Source organism: Rhinopithecus roxellana, chromosome 21, assembly GCF_007565055.1.
Source record: "Rhinopithecus roxellana isolate Shanxi Qingling chromosome 21, ASM756505v1, whole genome shotgun sequence".
Taxonomy (NCBI): domain Eukaryota; kingdom Metazoa; phylum Chordata; class Mammalia; order Primates; family Cercopithecidae; genus Rhinopithecus; species Rhinopithecus roxellana.
In genome coordinates this window covers 80,295,901-80,312,318 of record NC_044569.1, presented here as the reverse complement: position 1 = coordinate 80,312,318, position 16,418 = coordinate 80,295,901, and the positions used below count along the sequence as shown (strand labels likewise).

The following is a 16,418-nucleotide window of genomic DNA, read 5'->3' as shown; positions in this document are numbered from 1 at the left end:
ACTTCTCATGGAGAAAAAAATTCGGCATTTTAAAAATAGTGTGTGTGTGTGTGTGTGTGTGTGTGGTTAGAGAGTTTATTTTAGAAAATATTTAGGGAAAAAAAGATGAACTAACTGGAAGCTGGAATCATGAAGTCAAAGCTGGCATGTCTTTTTAGAGCATTTGTGGTAAATAATAATTAAAGCAACGAAAATTTTGACCTCAATTTCTAGAGCTGAGAGGACTCTGCTATAGAAAAATTAGTAATCAGACAGAAGAAAGCCATAATAAAAATAATGTAAGAATAAAAACCCGTAGCAATTTGTAATTTTAAAAAGACAAGGCAAGGATAAGGGAAGGTGACCAACACTGAGTCTGTTTGTATGATGTTTGGAATATGTGTTTCCTGATCAGACAACCTTACTGTTTCTCAGTACAATATTTTTAAAAGCCCTGACACACACTATGTGTGTAGGCAAACAAAACTAAATGCCTACTATATAAAAAGATTTTCTTTTTCCTTTTTTGTTTTGTTTTGTTTTGTTTTGTTTTGAGATGGAGTCTCGCTCTGATGCCCAGGCTGGAGTGCAGTGGTGCAATCTCAGCTCACTGCAACCTTCGCCTCCTAGGTTCAAGCAATCCTCCCACCTCATCCTCCCAAGTAGCAAAGATAACAGGTTTGCACCACCACCCCTGGCTAGTTTTTTGTTTGTTTGTTTTTAGTAGAGACAGGTTTCACTATGTTGGCCAGGCAAGTCTTGAACTCCTGACCTCAAGCAATCTCCCTGCCTCCCTCCCGAAGTACTGGGATTACAGAAGAATTTTACTGAATTTCAGAATTTTCTGAAAAACTGGCAGTGTGATGCAGTGGTTAAGGAGTTGTAGAGTCAGAGAAAGATTTAATTAACTAGCTGCTAGGTAAATGACTTGGGTCAATGTCCCTACAAAACAGAGGCACCAGCGCAGGCAAGATGCTTTAAACAAAAAATCTGCACAACAGTGGTTATCAGAGTTTACCTCACATAGTAAATACTCAACAAATGTCATTTCTGTTATTTATATAACTTACCCTTTCTGCAACCAACGCATTTTTGAGACCTTATTCAGCTGTACGATAGCATAAGTGCTGCTGATCCATAGTGGTGAACATAAGAGTAGTTTTAATTATTCCACATTTTAGTGAAGGATTGACAAAGAAATACATGAAATAATATAAGTGCTTCACTCACATACAAGTGCTAAGAAAATTATGCCAGAAAGAGGAAGTAGAGTAACTTGGGTGGGGAGAACCAATCTAGAGTGGGATGTCAGAAATGGCCTCTCTGGAGGCAACAAAGGAGGTGAGACATAAATGACAAGAAACTGGTTGTGTGAAAATTGTGGGGTCTCCAATAAGTAAAAAAAATAGTATCATATCCACTAGCAGGGATAACTTTTGATTACTGCAGAAATTAAAAATAAAAACAAAAACAAAAACAAAAAAACAGAGTAGATGGAAAAAAAGGAGTAAGGAGTTTAGAGAGAAAGCAAAGAACTCCAAAATGGTTGCCAAGGCTTTATAAAGATAGGAGGACTTATATTCAGGATGAAAAACATGAGGTCAAATACAAAGCTTCCCTTCTACCCTCCCCAGACCATGCCTATGTCTCAAATCAGGAATTTCACTGGGGAAGGGTTTCCTGGTTTTGTTATTCCTTTGTTTCCTCTTTCTTTTTCTCCTGAGTTCCCCAAGATTAGTATTGAGAATAGGAATGAAAGACTAGAGCAAAGTTGTCTTAACCAGTGTTATCACAGCCATGACATCATAACCTTTTGGGAGGCAGAGGGCCAACTGCTAAATTTTTATGGCCTGCATTAGTGGATACATAAGAGGCTTTTGCTGGGAGGCCTTTGAAACTACGCTCAACACTGATATAAACCACGCTTTCTCTAGCTGACCTCTGCACTTCCCCTCAGTGCAGGCTCTATGTACTGGGTTCCTCTCATCTAAGTAGGCAGCTTTCCTAGGCAAGGTCTTTACAAATTCCCCATGCTTGACTAGCTGTTCAGCACCTGCTCAGGATACAAGCACAGTCAGCATCCTTGTCCCACTGTACAATGTGTAGCCGAGCCATTATGGTCAGCCCTCTGATTTAACAAATCTCATAATCCTTCAAAATACAAGGTTTGGAACACACCCCCCCAAATCTTGAGTTATTTTTTATACATCTGTTGGGGGTTGTTCAATCGACCATCTGGTCTCCTCTTAGTCCTTTGCGGCTATGTCTAACACCTCTCTTCCAAACAGGGTTACTGGTATCATACTGTCTGCAGCTTTGAGCTTTTGCTGAAATTCTAAGAAAACAAGAAAATTCCTATTTTACATTATGCTACATATATAATAGAAATCATCTGCAAATTAACTTGTGATTATCTGTATTTGGGTATCTCATAGCCTGGATATTAAAAATTCATGGAATAGATTAAGAAAATAGGATTAAGAGGATCACTTTAGATCGTTATGGATGCTGTGTCCTATACAGGGGTACCCTTTAAAAGAGGAGATGTTATTTTTTGTTGTGACAACTTGGAAGGGGCAGCTTTTTCTATTACACATCAGAGTCTTAATTAGCTAGTGGTGGCCCTGTTGATTTGTCTATAATGTGATTTATTTTGACAGATATTACATAATCAGTCTATTTGAGTCTAGATTCATTTTAGGGGAGGATATAAATGAGACACCTCCAACTGTCTCAAGCCTTAGCTGTACTGAGGAATGCTAATGGACTATCTTGTAGAACAACTTTAAATCCTGTCCTTTCAAATCCAGAAAGAAGTAACATCAAAATCAAAATAAACAAGCAGATGGTGAGTGTAAATGCAGTCTACTATGAAGAAATGTACCTTCAAGCCAGTCACATGTATAATGTTCCACTGTCCAAACCACACAGAGTACAATTTCAATATTGATGGTATTATGAGAAGGAGTATAATTGGATTTACCAAGTTTAATGCTTCCAGGTATTATTTAATACGAAAGAAATTTACAAGCTTAACCCTGGAAATGAACGCACTTTTCAAAGGAAACACATACAACATAGCTAACCCAGTCTAGGAAAAGTAAAGATCATATCACACTCACATCAATTCAATTCTGGCTCTAAGTGCAAGGAAAGAAATCAAAAGATGCTGACTGTGCATGCTTTTCTCCAGTGACATATTGCAATACTTTCTTGCAAAAAGAGAGGAAAAAAAACCCTTTAAATAAACATTTGATTTTTCAGACAGAAAGCCTGTTAGATAGTTCTAAAAATATGGATTCGTTTTCATTCCTATCCTAATGGAAAAATAAAATAAAACTTCAAATCAGAGGCTTTTGTGTTAACTTGGAATTTTAAGCAAGTAATGCCTGCTTTATTTTAACAACGAAAAAACACAAGCAATAGAGCTTAAGAATGCACTGAATACAGTAACTCTTCCACTGAAAATCTGAAAACATCACATGCTGTGAATGCTAAAAGTTAAATGATTAGAAATACATATAGAAAACAGTGGGCTGTTTCAGGCACCAACAACTTGCACTGCCGCTAGTGTGATAAATGTCAATGCCCATGTTAGGAAACTATTATCATGCAATATAACCTTTGGAATTTCACAGTATTGGTCAAACATATAAAGCTAAAGCAAAATACCAAGAATAGATCTGCTTTGCAATATCAAAAAGAAAATGCATCTGCAACTTTATGAATAAACTCGACCACCCTAAATAAATAATGAAGGAAGTCAAATAAACCAACACAAACAATATAGAAAGGTTATGTTCACTACCATGTCACTTGCCGTAAGAGAACTCATCCTTCTTTAACCTTTCATTATCTTGTGGCTGTTTAAAATTTCTAAAATTTAATCTTCCTGAATTATAATTTAAAATGCAAAATCTAATCTTTTCACACTTTTTAGGATCATAACTAAAATACCCAGGCAGAAAGAAGGCAGGGAACAAGGTAATAATCAGCAATCTGCTGCTCTCCAGAGGCTTCTGAATATGCTTATGCAGAAAAAAAAAAGACAACTACTGAAATAACACTATATTATTCATGCAGTTATACCCAACATATGATGTTAACTAACATTTTGAGGATTAGAAAGTAAAAGGGACTCAAATATTTGGGAGCAATAAAAGTATTCTATGTCAATAGTCAAGGGACATTATAGCTTCCAGATTGTCCAGCTTACAGTTACACTGCAATCAACGGTGCTATGACATCAAAGAGCCCACTCTCTGTAGCAACGTGCTTTAGGCAGGGGTAGAAAGTGGGGGCCTTCAGACTTAAGAAAGTATGCCTGGCATATTTTGTAAGACAGTTTGTTTTAAATTATTATTATTTTTTTTTTTTTTGAGACAGAGTCTTGCTCTGCCGCCCAGGCTGGAGTGCAGTGGCCGGATCTCAGCTCACTGCAAGCTCCGCCTCCCGGGTTCACGCCATTCTCCTGTCTCAGCCTCCCCAGTAGCTGGGACTACAGGTGCCTGCCTCGTCGCCCGGCTAGTTTTTTGTATTTTTTTAGTAGAGATGGGGTTTCACCGTATTAGCCAGGACGGTCTCGATCTCCTGACCTCGTGATCCGCCCGTCTCGGCCTCCCAAAGTGCTGGGATTACAGGCTTGAGCCACCGCGCCCGGCCTAAATTATTTTTTTAACTCCACTTATGATTATAAAGCTATTTGGTTTTAGGAATTTGTTTAAATCTACTTCTTTCTAAGAGTCTACACTGGTTAATGTATAGACTACTAAAGTCCTACTGAATCACAACATATTTCTGATAAAATAATAATGACATATATTTGAGTGTGTGCTATCAATATGGGCTGGCACTGAAGATAAGCAGCCTCTATTCAGAAATGCTATTTTTAATAAGTATGCTGTATTGCTTTCCATATGCTATATAACAACTCAAGTATGTAGATTTTCTTGGATAGTATCAAAAATTCATCTATACTATTACATAGCATATGCTGAAAGGCAGCATTTGTGAAGAGGGCAGAATCTAAACTATGGTTCTGGATTCAAACGTCATCTCTAAGATTTACTTGCGGGGTGATCTTGGGCAAGTTACCTAACTTGGGTCTTAGTTTCTTCCTTTGAAAAATGGAGATATAAGTACACACTTCCAAGCAGTTTGCATGAGAATTAAATAATATATCCCATGTAAAATGGAGAGTACAGTGTCTAGAAACCATAACAGTTAATTATCAGCTAATGTAATTATTTTTAAGATCATTCTCCTGGCCCTAGGTTCATATGATTACGATTTGTGCATGTACACATACACGTGAAACATATATTCACAAACACAGATCACATGTATATGGAAATATATACATATATATGTATATAACACACTTACAAAGAATTCTGCATGGTCATAGCCATTCAGCTATCCAAAAGAAAAGAAAGCTGTAGATTTGCTGAGGTTGCTACAGTTTAAAATGCTGCATGTTCAGTCAATTTTTGCAATGCTGTCTTAAGAAATTCAGCAATTACATGGAATCTGGGCAAAATTCTGCAAGAACAGCTTTTCTTCTAAATATGTTTCCAATATAAATTTGATTATTAATCAAATATTAGCATATTTGCTATATATTGAGCCATATTCTCCTGGTTACTAATTTGCTATGGGTTATAAAACAGAAGTTTTAAGAAATGAATTAATAACTCTTTCAGAACATTAAGAAGCTTTCAGGACAGGATTCTTAAAGCTTAGACTCTAAGCAATCAGTGGCAGTTCCCATGAAAATACGCTCCACAAAAAACACAAAACAAAAAAAAATCACTTAAAATTGTGTAATGTTTTAGTAATTGAAAAAAATGTTCCAATAACACAAAACCAAAATGATGAAAGTACAAATTAATGATATAGAACAATACAGAAAGTTGTACCTTTATATTTCTATTCATATACAGGAAGATTTCATGGTGTGCACATTTTTCAAGTCACTGAACCTCACAAGTATGTTTCATTTATGATCCCATTTATGTTTCTTAAATGCCACAGCCACAAGTGTCCATTTTTGTATCTTTTCTTCTCTTCTGGTTAGTATTTTATTACCTGCATCTTATTTGCTGTCTGAATGAGTCGCCCAGGCTTTGCTACCTACATCCATTTTTTATTTCATCAATTAAAAAGGGATCTCAACACCGATTTCAGTTTTGTTCTCTGGCATCTAAAACATTTCATATGCAGTAAGTGGCAAGCTCTCCGAAGGGTACTTGACCTATGCAGGGTGAAATATACTGTTACTACCTTCAATATAATAACCAATGAATGGCAATGCTGCAGTGTCAATAATATGAAATAGGAAGGTAACATAATTCAGCATAAACATGCTAAGTTTCTTTCCTGTGTTTTCTTGTCTGAGGTACAGGAGAAGATAGGTAGAAATGTTCTAAGTCTAGAAGTTTGGATGTACATATTAAGAAGCTTTAGTGGTTGGTGGAACTTAAAAAACTCTATTTTAGAAAACATAATTTTTCTTTTCCTTGTGATAATATGTCACTAGACTGATACCTCTAATCCTGGATCTAGTAAAGGTCATCAATGGGTGGCTGAAGGGGGAGTTGTTATAGAAGGATCAAAATAGAATGTACAAGAGGAAAGCACTTAAGGAGAAACTATGAATTCAGGGCTAAATACGTGAACCTTCCATTTACTGACACTCTTTGTGTTATCATCATACGATGGCTCCATCTAACCATAACATCTCCTCCTTTTCTTCTCTGCACAATTTAGCATTTGCCAGTATGACAGCAGTCACTATTATTTCTATGAGCCACTCACTCTACCATGTGCTTTCATCCTATTACCTCAGTTAATTCTCAGATCAATCCCAGGAGCAAGATACTATTATTTTCCACATTTTCTATATAAGGAATTTAAGATTCAGAGAGGAGAAGTAGCTTGCCTAGAGACAGCAAGTGAGTAGCAAGAATTTAAACCAGGGTATGTCAGCACCCAGAGACCAACCTTGTAAATATCCCCTCCTTGCACCATCTCAGTGCAAGGCCACAAAGGCCCATACTGCCTCTGCGACAGCAGAATAATATGGCAACTTTAACTGCCATTCAGCACCAAACAACACTCATTAATGAATACTCCAGATATAAGTAAGCAACACTCACTATTTTTCTTATTTGTAACTTAATGTATCTCAGTAACAACAAATAAATTTCATTTATTTTTATACTATCAGATAAGCACAAAAAACATAGAGATGTTATTTTTTAAATATGCAATGCATTTATGAACCCAACAGATGTATTACTATAAATCACACATAGACACACAAAATCTTAATACAAATTTTTATATATTTTCAGTGGATGCATATTCCTCCTTCTATTTTACATTAAAATTTTCAGTCAAGTCTCTCCTAGTTTTTTCTTTTATCAAAGATTTAAATTATTGAACTGAATATCATGGATGGGGTTGAATTCAGGAAAATTCTGCTTTCTGATTCCTAGGTTCCTACTTACTTGATCAGCAAAATAACATTACCTTAAGTACATAGAACTGAAGGACAAAGAATAAATGGCAGCTATCTTACCTGTTTAAGAGCCTTTTTGGTGTGCTGCTGGAAGGAAGACACTAACTTGCTTTGCACTGCTGTGTTAGTAAGGCTTGAATCTCGAGTGGAAGATGCTTCATCAGTTACCTGCTTCGAACAAACTAGAAACAGAAAGAGATAATGATATTACTAATTTGAATTCCTTTTTTTATATTCACTGTAATTACACACTTGGAGCTTTTCTCCAATTGAAAATGGATACCTAAAATAAAGCAAAATAGCACAGCAAAAAGAAGGGTATCTAGATACGAAGAAACGGAATCATTTAATAACTGTGTGGCCACAGTTCCATTTAACCTTTTTAAGCCTTCCTGTCCTTACCCGCAAATTGATGATAATTTCTATGCCACTGAACTATTGTATGGACATAAAAAATAGACAATATCTGCCTCAGGAGTTCGGAGTCAGCAGGTACTATCTGAATTTGAATATGAAGATTGGGCAATGCATAGTATTCTGGGAAAAAAAATCTAAATTAATGCAATTGTTTTAAATCTACCCAGCCTCACAGGTATTACGATTCTTCTACTTAACAGCCTTACTAATAGAATCTGTGACCTATGGGACATGTTTATTTTCTCCTATGGGCTGAGTCATAAAGCATGGATAAGGAAAAAATAAATCTGAGATGCTTGTTACCAACTCAAGATAATTATTTTGAGGAAAATGGTGCTGTGACAGACATGTTGTCTATTCTATAGAAGACATTTTCTTCCAAAAGACTGCTTTTTAGGAGAATCAACATCTCACTGACTTGGGTGACCAAACAGAGCCCACAGGCAGTGTCTGCTCTCTGAAACCCATGTTCGAGCCAGAACTCTACCTTTAGTTCTCCTCAAACTGAGAGACTTCTGAGTCCTCATTTGACTCCTCCTCAAACTGAGAGACTTTAACACTGAAATGGTTTGAGTAGGAGCACAGATGCAGGCCCTTTTCTGTACACACTGGGGGAGAAGGAGTTTGGAAAATCAAAATGAGGAAGTACTATGATTAGCGACAGAATGGAGGCATATGTCAAAGGCAGGAGGCAAGAGGAAGTCAGAAGAAAATAACTTGAGAACATATTGTAAAAAAGCCCAAAACATGACTTTTTAAGGGCACCAGGGTTAATGCTAATTCAAGAAAACTTTTCAAGTGATGGCAACTTGAGAGGTTTCTGACCGGAGTTTTAAAAGAAGGTGAAGAAGTAAAAATTATTGTAGCAAAAAATGGGAAGCACAGGCATATGCACCTTGAGAACACTCAAGTGGCTTTTGATAGACTCAAACACACCTTGCCTAGAAATAATCATGCGGTCCGTGAGAGACAATTTTGGGGGAAAAAATCAAATTTTTTGTTAATACAGAAAGTAATCAGACAAATGAACAAATTTAGGAAAATAAAATAACTGTTAGTTATTAATGCAAGACACTTCCGGCATGTGATCTGATTTAATCCTTGCAGCTTTCTTGTAACACAATAAGGTACATATTTCTATATTCGAGAAAGAAAACTAGAGCTCAGAAAGGTGAAATAACTTGCCCATGGTCATAGAGCCAATGAAACTGCAGAGATAGGATTCAAGGCCAACCTAGTCTAGCTTCAGAATCCATGATTTTTCCACTTAAAATATTCAGTTTCAAAAGTCAAGATCTGATATAGAAAATATCATATCGAAAGAAGCATAATTTAGTTGCGTGATACTGAAACTAGAAGTTAACAAAGGCCGGGGGAAACAAGTCACTCAGCCCCCGACAAGGAAAAATTGAGAATTGTGAGTAAGTGATGGGTCTAGGAAATACTATGGTTGAAGTAGCAAAAAGATTTGCGGATGAATATAGTGAGAAAAGTCACTGAATTAAAGATCAGATGACTTTTTTTACTTAATATGATTTTTTTCCTTAAGACGGTCTAAATGTTCTAGTTAAGAAACAGTTTATTAAGTTGATCACATAAACTATGGTTCCTAGGCTTCTCTCCTTAAAATAATCACTAGAATAATTTGTAACACCTTGCCAAAGCTTATTATTTATCAAGAAATATTATAAATAATCATCAGTTTATAGTCTAAACACAAATTTATAGTATTTACTGATAACACAGGTAGTCTTTTCAATGTTCTGAAGTCTCTATGAAATGTGACCAACTGAGGAGGTGACAGAGAGATAGTAGATAGAATATATGATCCCAAATGAACAGATCTCATGTACGCCCAGCCAAATGTAAAGTGTGCATTAGCGAATATGTTTGATTACTTTCACATTCTTATAATGGCATTTACACCTAGAAAACTGGAAACCTACAGGTTAGTTCGTTTAAAGGAGAACTAAATGCAGTCCAAAGATATTAAGGAACTTAGGGAAAATATGAGAAAGCTTCTGCATACTGGGCATCTAAATATACTTCCAATTTGTTTAGAAAATGCTATTATTCCCATGTCTTTCAAGGTAAACTTCACTTCAGCAGGATTAAACAATAAATTCTGACCCAGTGTACATGTAACTGAAGCCTCGTATCCTTCTTATTTTCTGAATAAGAAAATAAGCAATATGCAATCATCTGTCCTTCCTGAGGGTAACTGTTATATAGCTCACCAGTTGCTCTATTTCTGACCTAGGAAACCATCAGACATTGGGATACCTATTTCAGTATCAGCATATACACTGTATAATTTTGGTTAAATTTATTATGGCACTATGTTGATAGTGATTGACATCTATTTATATATGTTGTAACCAAAAGAAAGATTCTATTCAATTTAGAGCCCAGGACTTCAGACGGAGGGCAGGACGACACTTGAAACTGCATTAAGGAATACCATGCAGTTTGTTCTAAAAATGATTCATTTTCCTTAACCCACTGCTTTATCTTACACTCCATTCTAGACCCAAGAAAAACATCAAGAATACCTGGGTGACGTAGTCAATCTTCTCCCTAATCCCTCTTACTGGAAGTTGTTCCTGACTTTATTTCTCCAGATCAAAGCATATTTCCCTAATTATTTACTTCCCTAATTATTTATTGACACAATAACTATAGAACCTTAAAGAAAAGCAAAATGTAACAGAAAAAAAATATGTGATTGTTCCTTTGGGTTGAATAATTTATTTTTAAGAAAAAAAAAATCAGGAAAGAAAAAATGGGTGGGACATATTTGCAATTCACCCATATGCTTCACTCAGTGTGCTCATATACATTTTTAAATTACTGACAAATATGGACCTTTTCTCATGGACATTTAAGTTCCTTTATTCATTAGTTTTCCATGCATATGACGTGAAAATATCTGAATCTAAAAACACTAATTCACTGAGTGCAGCTGGCCTGTGCAGGTTCATGCAGATTCATATTCTGACAAAATGCAAGGTTTTCACTTCTACTTATTCTTGCAGCTTTCTTAATAATAGATGTGATAAATAAATAATGAAGGATTCATTTTAAACAGTTGCCTGAATATTTATCTAACAGACTGACTTTGGCCTCTGAAATACAAGCCAAAGGAAAATTAATGTTAAAGAAAGGATCAGGGAAAATCCCTTGCATGTAAAATTACAACAGGAGCCAGGAAACTGAAGAATTAGGACAGATGTTTTATCCAATAAATATCAAACACTGACATGCAGTTTAGAAAGTGATATCTTCTTGGCATTGAGAACAGAACAGGAGCTATCTTTTCTAACTGTGTACTGGCATGATCACAAAACTAATGCCAGGACCTTATACCTTGAAATCCCACAATACAGCCTGTCCTTTTCAAATTGAAGATGAGGAAACAAAATGAGACTAGTTCTTCCTAGAATTTTTATCATTCCACATTTTTTAAAAGGTATAAAAATACTATTTCTGTCTACATTTTGCTTGCCTACCAAAAACAGGCAAGCCAAAAGGATAGTTAAAAGCTAATCTGCTGATTTTAAATTTGCCTCTCAATACCTCTACTCTTACTCCCCAAACCCTCCCTCAAAATACTTTATTTAGAAGACCTGGGAGCAAAAGGAGGTGGGAGATTATAGGTAACCATGAGACAGCCTTGAAGGCTAGAGAACTGGTAACTGCTCCAGTAAAACTGTGGGCTTCAGTGTCTCCAAGTTGTCTCTCTCTCCTTTTAATTTGCCATTCAACTTGAAAATACTATTGAACTAGAAAATGTAGATTAGAGTTCCTATTTTTAAAGCTGCATGCTAGGGAGGGGTTATGGCTGGTATTCCCTCCTAATATAAGTACTAATCCACTGACAGGTGTACAAGAGGACACCCACAATTGTAACTGTGACCTACAACCCAGGATATAAAGGAGCAATCAGAATGCAAACTTGATATGTCTCTCTTGTCTCACATCCTGCCTACCTCCCAATTCTCACCCTCTATAATCCAGCCAATCTGGAGAGTCTTCAGTGTCTTCTGAACACATCTACTTGCTGTGTTTGTTGTACTTGGTCTGATTGTCCCTTCTCCAAATATCCTTTCCCAGCACTCTGCCTGGCAAACTCATCTTGGCAGTCCAAATTCTAAACAGCTTCCCCCAAAGCTTCTCTGACTATCCCAGCTTCTGAGGTAGACTTGCTCCTCCCCTAGCCATGCTGTCTTGGAATTTAGTGTACGAATTTATGACAGTCCCTGCAATGCTGGTGCTGTCGTCTGCCTCAGCCACCACAGGCTCAGAAACTCAGGGACTTATATGCAAAGATGGGCACAGAACAGTCGATCTATTAGTGTTCACTGAATTTTTTAAAAATCAAATTTTAAAACACCAAATTCGAAAATTTTGTTTAAAGTATTTTTGAAGTTAACTTTCAACTATGATTTTTAAAAAGAATTCATGAAAGTGGAGGTCAGCAGAGCTCTTTTTTATGTAAAAGTATGTATAAAATGAATTGTTGTAAACTTGAAAATAGAAGCCTTCTTAAATTATTTTCCCAAATTATTGTATAGTCAATTAGGGATAATATGAAAGCCAAATGACAGAATGTCCTATGAAAGACAGTAGGAAGTTGCACGACCTGCCACTAATTATAGATAGATTTCTCTTTGCCATCTTTACTCATTGCCATCTTTACTCATTGCCTTATTTAACGAGTAAAGTCACAGTTTTGTGCTTTTGCATGGGGAAATAAAAATAAAATTTAAAGTCAAAATTAGAAATCACAATGCTTACATAAAATGGCAGAAGCTGTGTTGCCACAACACAGACCAGGATCTGTACATTATATAGTCGCTGCAAAATAGATATTGTGTACTATTAATTGCTCTCTGTCCCACTGAGCCACCCAATAAGTAACAAGCTATCTGAGGAAACTGGTGCTCAAAGACCTAATAAAGACAAGGAGGGGAGCAGTCTTTTACTAATTTCATTTCTGTAAGTTCTCTTTCCAAACACTCCCTTTCATTCTTATGAATAATCAGACTAGATGTTCTCAAATCACAACAGTTTTCTGTATGAATGATCTTGACATACACTATAGGCTTAAAAAAAGTTATATGAATAAAAAATGTAACTCAAAGGATACATAGTATATTAGGAATAACACTGTGGTACACTGTTAGAAGTCAATAAAATCTGAACAGAGGGCTGGGTCTTAGAGGAAGTTTACTGGTTTATTGATTAATCATTCATTCAATTGCACAACTTTTATTGAGTACTTTCCCTCATGCCAATCACGGTATACGATGCTGGGGGAAAAACAGTAAAAAAGATCCAATACCTGAGTTGGAGGCCGTAAGAATTTTTAAAAACTGTTTTCAATGAACAATAGACCATTAATTCTACCTGAGGAAAACTACCGATGAAAACTAAACAATAACAAATTTGTTTTGAAAGATCAACAAGCAGACAATTCAGAAATATCCTCAAATGGCAAATAATAACAAAAGTTTATGCTTGGGTTATACTTCGTTTTATGTACAGTATTTACATCTGAAATTGCGTAAATCATATATTTTGGATATATACAGCCAGAAAATACATGCTACAAATTGTTAAAAAGACTTGAACAGGGAAAACTATCTGACTCCAATTAAATCATTCCTGAACTCCATTTTTAAAATCCTTTTTGCATTCAGCCTACACAGAATTGCCTTTTCTAAAAACACGTGTTTCAATATAGGTATAGGTATTTGGGTTTAAGCAAATTTCCTTGTTACATTAAAAGAAAATCCAAAGGATATAAGTCGCCAAGAAAAGTCAGTAATTAAATAGATTAATAAATTGCTAGTAATACTAGCAATAAAATAATGGGAACAGCAACTTTTTCCTAAGACCCTTTCAGAGGACAAGGAGTCTAAAAATTATAAGCACTGTGGCTAACACGGTGAAACCCCGTCTCTACTAAAAAATACAAAAATCTAGCCGGGCGAGGTGGCGGGCGCCTGTAGTCCCAGCTACTCGGGAGGCTGAGGCAGGAGAATGGCGTAAACCCGGGAGGCGGAGCTTGCAGTGAGCTGAGATCCGGCCACTGCACTCCAGCCTGGGCGACAGAGCGAAACTCCGTCTCAAAAAAAAAACAAAAAAAAACAAAAAAAACCAAAATTATAAGCACTGATGCTCTCGATAATACTTAGTACAATATCTTCTATAATGAAACATACCTAATATAACTGGAATGATTACTATATAACCTACTTCATTAGCCCAATGAAGCCCCTTCTTATTCAGAAGAGATTTTCAGAAAAAAAGAGCAAAATAAACCAAGAGGAATGTTGAATCAGATAATAATTATACCAACCATATGCATCAGTGAGAACATGCTGCTGCAAAATGTCATCATGCCAGAGACCTTAGTGATTTGGGTGGCTGATATCATATGGTGCAAATGCCATTCACCTGCCACAGAAATGGATATGCCACCATCTCATTACAATGGCTACAAATGGTTCACAAACATTTTGATTAGAACACCGAAGCTCCAAAGGTAACTAGGAAGACCACTGTATACACTAAAGGTGTAGCTATAAGAATCTCTCCTACAAGCCGTACTCAATTTACCAGCCAGGCCAATTTAGTTATACTGTTATCTCTGGATATTCATAAAAATATCTCCTTAAACACAGAAGACAGAAAACTCAAACCAAAAAATAAATACATTTAGTAGGAAAAGCATATATTGTAGTTACCAGTCTTTAGCCACCTAACCTCCTCCTACCATAGAACCAACAAGGATTTCGCTCACAGGGTAATGGAGATTAATAATACTATATGCTGTTTGTGTGGGAAAAATAACATCAGAGGCTATTTATTTTATACTGGTATAACCCCTGTGATCTTCCACACTGCATCAGGTTTCTGAAACATCTGCACAGAAATAAAGCAATCAGCCTAGAAAATGAGAAACAGAAAAAAGTGGACAGGAAGGAGATCAGCAAAAGGTTGGTACAGGTCAAGGTTAAGTGTTTCATTCATGGGCATCACTACTAATTACTTCATACTTTACTATATAAACTATGAACTCCAATGTACGATAAAGGGGAATCAGGTTAGCTATCCAGAAGGCAGTTTGAGAAATGGCTATACAATGTAACTGTAAAGAAAAGTGAGAGTGAATTATCTGGCATCAATGAAAAAGTACTTTTTCTAAACTACATGAGTGTTTTGTTCATATGTACAGTCACAGATTATAGAAATCAAACAGAATATTGGCTAGTTAAGATGGATACTTGAGGGAATACCTTCAATTCTGTTTTTATTTGAGAAGGAGTTTGTTGTTTTATTATGAGATCATATTCTGTTCTCGATCTGTATATTATGAAATATTTCTCTCACAATTCAAGAAGAGAGGTGAAAGTATGCTTAAATGGGTCACTTTGTCGCACTTAAAAAGAAAACTTTTTCCTACATGACTCCGGACTGTTAAAACTGACCAAAATCCATTTAGACAAGAATGAAGTTCACAGTTCAAGAGGAAATACGTAAGAAAAAGAGGTCTCTAAAAGATAAAAGAAACGAAAAGTATCTGTAAATAATGTTTGAAAGAGTTGGGATAAGTCGTTTAGAGCAGTTAAGATGAAGGGGTGACCATCTGTTGTTTATCATCAGAGCACAGAAAAAATAAAAAAGAAGGAAATTAGCTTAATTAAAAGCATAAAAGATTTCAACATAAAGAAAAAATCCTTCTCTATAAAAGTTATCAAGAACACAGGGAGAAGTATAAAGGTGACTGTGTGATTTCTATCCTCCTGATCATATACTAGTAGAACATTGTCTACTTCAATTGACTGGTTTAAGAAAAACACTGGTAGGAGAGAGGAACCAGAGCTTTAGGATCTTTTGAAGTTCCTCATGCTTCTTGTGAACTGTATAATCTGGGGGCTGGTATAAAAGAAAGGAGAAGGAGAAAGAGTGGGCAGTGGAAGTTCTATATCCTGCCAGTGGTCATTTCTGACTCTGAAGATTATTCGCTTTCCTCTGTGTTTTCTTCAATGTGTAACTAAAACAACATAATTTTCACATACTTAAGTTTCTCTAGGCCACCAATGTAGGGCAGGTGTCTCCATGAGCTAACAAAGCTGTTGCCTAAAATGCAGAGCTGTTGAATGAAAGACAAATTAGCTTAACCCCCCAAAATTAGGGGAACTGGTTCAGGCATAGAAGGAATATCCTTCCTGTCACCTGCGAGATTCTTAGGAATGGCTGCTAGGTAGTTGGTCACGCTGTGTTGCCTTTCTCCACGATCATGTAGAAGCCTGTTGATACTCTCCTACCCCGACCCTCCTGAACACAAAGATGCAGACACACACCATCCAATGTAAAACTACACTGGAGCATTCACAGGCAAGTTACTGTAAAACCTCCAGCAAAACAAGACCAGGAATACCAACTGACACTGGGTAGGTGAGCAACATCTTCCAAAGTTACTCAGAACACT

The 16,418-nt window shown here is 36.2% G+C and overlaps 1 protein-coding gene across 1 annotated transcript in view; it reads right to left on the bottom strand.

The window, feature by feature from the left end:
* ASXL3 (ASXL transcriptional regulator 3) overlaps positions 1 to 16,418 on the bottom strand; it is a 142,159-nt gene that overhangs the window by 79,705 nt on the left and 46,036 nt on the right. Inside the window, exon 4 of the mRNA XM_010380520.2 lies at positions 7,562 to 7,683. Within this exon, the coding sequence (XP_010378822.2) occupies positions 7,562 to 7,683 (122 nt within the window). The remainder of the gene's footprint in view (positions 1 to 7,561; positions 7,684 to 16,418) is intronic.